The sequence below is a fragment of the Volvox carteri genome (assembly GCF_000143455.1).
Source record: "Volvox carteri f. nagariensis unplaced genomic scaffold VOLCAscaffold_142, whole genome shotgun sequence".
In the NCBI taxonomy this organism is placed as follows: Eukaryota; Viridiplantae; Chlorophyta; class Chlorophyceae; order Chlamydomonadales; family Volvocaceae; genus Volvox; species Volvox carteri.
The window spans coordinates 36,199-39,620 of NW_003307685.1; the positions used below are offsets into that span (position 1 = coordinate 36,199).

Consider the following 3,422-nt stretch of genomic DNA (forward strand, 5'->3'; position numbering starts at 1 on the left):
TACTCATGTCTTTGCGTCTATTGTGGCGCAGGACAGAGCACTTTACAGTTCAATATGCCAGAGCATTCATCCCTTCCTGCCTGGGTGTTATTGGCATGTGGCAAAGCACACATTACCTCGGACATGCACCTGGACCTGCTACCAACACACATGTGCTTCAGGCATATGGAACAACAAACTAGGTGGATAGAGCACATCCAATAATCAAGGCAATGCTGAGAAGCCAGCGGCCCACCGTACAATGCTACAAAACATGCATGTTTTTGTGCACCAGTTGAGGATAAACTCGAGTCTAGTCTGCGGCAAAGGACCCATATATGCAACCACGACACCACTGGTGCTCCCTCAGACAAACCTATTACGGGCACCAGAGAGGCATACCCATATACCTAGGTATATAGAACACGTGATTCTGTGCACATTGTATGTCTGCATGTGTGTAACTCTTGATATAGTTGTGTGCAGTGGTGTTGACTCGAGCAGTTCCCGTGTCTTACAGAGCACCAGTGGTATAGTGGTAGCATAGGTCCTTGCCACGGACCAGACCCGAGTTTGATTCTTGGCTGGTGCAGCAGTGACTCGCACGTTTTGAAGCATTCTACGGTGAACCACAGGCATCTCACTGCCTTCATTAGTGCATGCACGCCCCCATGCATGTGCGCGATCCTCCATACCTACTTCGAATTTGTTGTCCCACATGCCCGAAGCGCGTGTGTGCTGGTTGCAGGTCCAAGTGTATGTCCTGGGTATTAGGTGCATTGTTGCATGCCAATAACACCCAGGCAGGAAGGAATGAATGCTATGGTGTAGTGAACTTTAAAGTGCTCTGTCCTGTGCAAATAGATGCAAAGGCACACGCACACAGCAGGGAGACAAGCAAACAAGTGAGGGACTGCAAATAAAGTGCAATACAGCATATGTGTATGCATGTATATGTGTACATATGTCATCCATCGTCATGCGTGTACACGGCTGGCCACAAACAGGATTACATATGCCAGGTTTTTTTATTAGTGCACTCTGTGAGTGCAGTAGTGCAAGTACAGCTCTCCATCCATCATAACCGACCTTAGCTTGCATTCAAAGGTGCTAGCACCAAATCCATAGCTCCATGATTAAGAGATTTGTAGGGAGCACCATACACTCGTTGGATTAGAATACATGTATCCAGCAGACACACACACACACACACGCACACACATGCACACACACACATAAACACATAAACACATGTGTCTAGGTGCATGTACATGCACAAACATTTGGACATGCACATACCATGTGTATGTGTATGTCGCCGACCTATTGCAGCGGCTTGCAATTGTTTTCTCGAGGAGGTCTTGGACATCACAGACTGGGTACATCACACACAGGCGCATTGAGCCCAGGGGAGCGGGAGATCCTCTAGAGGATCTCAAGATCCATGCTGAGCACCACCGTAATGGCTTCTGACCATCCATGGGCCTCCTTGGCTCCCAGAGGTGGTCCCCATCCTTGTGCTCACTTTTATGTATATGTTACATTCTGGACAACATTGAAGTCCAAGGGGGGGAGTTGTAAAAGTTTATCATTGTGATAGAGGATTGGTGGTTGTGATGTCGCAGGCTCAATTCCCACTCAGCACATTATGATGACACTTCAAATCCATGGGATGAACCTTGCTGTCATTGAATCCAAGCCAAAACAGAGTACAACTTGTACAGTACAAGACATGTGCCAGAGCATATCTGAAGTGGGCTCCAGGAAAGAAGGGATGGTAGACAACGACAAAATCACATGCTCAAAGTCGGTTTCAGAACAGACAGGCAATACATATAGGGATTCAAAAACTCTACACATCTCTAGATAGGGGCTGCATACACATATATAACATAACACAATTCTGAAGATAATTAGCTGTCCTCGACACTTTCATCCCTTATTGCATGTTGGGCGATATTCATGGCCATTATTATTGTTACATTATGCCATAGGTAGGGTTGGCAAAATCTTTAGATGGAAAAAGCATCTAATTAGAAATCTAATTAGATACCTAATCTAATTAGGTAAATCTTTAGATGGGCAAACGGAAAACTGCCTAAACGGTGGAATTTTGACCTGAAATTTTGCACACGATGCGGCTTTATCTTTTCCTGGATTTTCCAATAATTTTTTGGGCCGCTCGACACTGGGAACACGGCGAACCCCTATGGGCACTCTACAGACGCGTGTCGGATAGCGCCAGGGGGTGGCGATTTGCACTGCAGCGAGGAAGAAGGTCCGAACTGGCCCCTCCTCCGCGCGCGAGCGCTTCGTGCTGTTGGTTGTGGGCGCCCCGGACTGCTCGCTTCCGACCGCGCTGGCGACGTCCTTCTGGTGCTTCGCATAGTGATCCGGGCAGACAGCTGACGGGTTCTTCGCGCTATAGGACTTGTTGCAAACGGTGCAGACGAGGTTCACAACGCCTTTTACGAGCAACACGTCGAAGATGGACCAGTACGCTGTGGCTTTGATGCTGCGCTTGGCTTCGCAGAGCTTTGCTGCGTACTGTGGCGCGTCGAAAGTCTGGTGGTTGTATTTGTATGTGATCGGCTTTTGGGGTCCTGGTTCTGCCATTGTGTATTTCTACATCTATTTGTGTATGTAATAGAGCGGAGCAAGGATATGACACTAAAGTTACCTTCGACATACCTGTTTCGCGTGCCATGACTCACGTTTAAACGGTCTGGATCCGGTCACCGGCCTTTAGATAGGCATTAGATGGACTAGATACGTTTAGATGCCATCTAAACGGTTTAGATAGGCTCATCTAAAATCTATATAGAAATCTAATTAGATGGCATCTAAATTAATTTCTAAATCTAAACTTCCGGCCAACCCTAGCCATAGGTTCATCCTTAGGGCAAAGGCTCTACTCGGTTTGGTTGGAGCTGCTTGTCGGGCATCCACGATCCACGAGTTCTGGGGAGAGTTGAAGGTAGGTGTGCACATGAGAATCGAGATGGCGCAGCGGAAGCGTGCGGGGCTCATAACCCCGAGGTCCCAGGATCGAAACCTGGTCTCGATACGCGTTGAGCACCATGCTCCCGATCTTAGCTCAGCTGGAAGAGCGAAGGACTGTAATCGAAAGATGCGATGCTGATATCCTTAGGTCGCCTGTTCGATCCAGGCAGATCGGATCCCGGCTTGGTTGATGTGTACTCCTACCTACACTTGTTCTTCTCGTGTTTTTAGGGTGTTAGGGTGTTTAGGGTGTTTAGCTATAGGGTGTTAGGATGGATGGGTAGGTGCAGTCATGCTAGCTGGATCCAGGGTCCCCACCTGAGGCTTTTGCTAATCGTGTTGGCCTAGCTATAGGAAAAAGCTGGCAAACTCTCCGGTGCCATAAAAACAAGAGATAGAGCAGGCAAAAGGGTGTTATAGAGTTTGGGTTTTCGCATACG

The 3,422-nt window shown here is 47.9% G+C and overlaps 2 protein-coding genes across 2 annotated transcripts in view; one reads left to right on the plus strand and one right to left on the minus strand.

Annotated features, from left to right (window-relative positions):
* The window catches only part of VOLCADRAFT_100710 (uncharacterized protein), a gene marked incomplete at both ends in the record, with an annotated part of 2,669 nt that extends 1,894 nt beyond the window's left edge, over positions 1-775 (plus strand). Inside the window, one exon of the mRNA XM_002959235.1 lies at positions 728-775. Coding sequence (XP_002959281.1) covers positions 728-775 — 48 coding nt within the window. The remainder of the gene's footprint in view (positions 1-727) is intronic.
* A 1,262-nt stretch (positions 776-2,037) lies between these two features.
* Positions 2,038-2,595, minus strand: VOLCADRAFT_100711 (uncharacterized protein; the record flags this gene model as incomplete). Its single annotated transcript, XM_002959238.1, has 1 exon — positions 2,038-2,595. One exon carries the CDS (start codon positions 2,593-2,595, stop codon positions 2,038-2,040), a length of 558 nt encoding a protein of 185 aa, XP_002959284.1.
* Between the last annotated feature and the right edge of the window lie 827 nt (positions 2,596-3,422).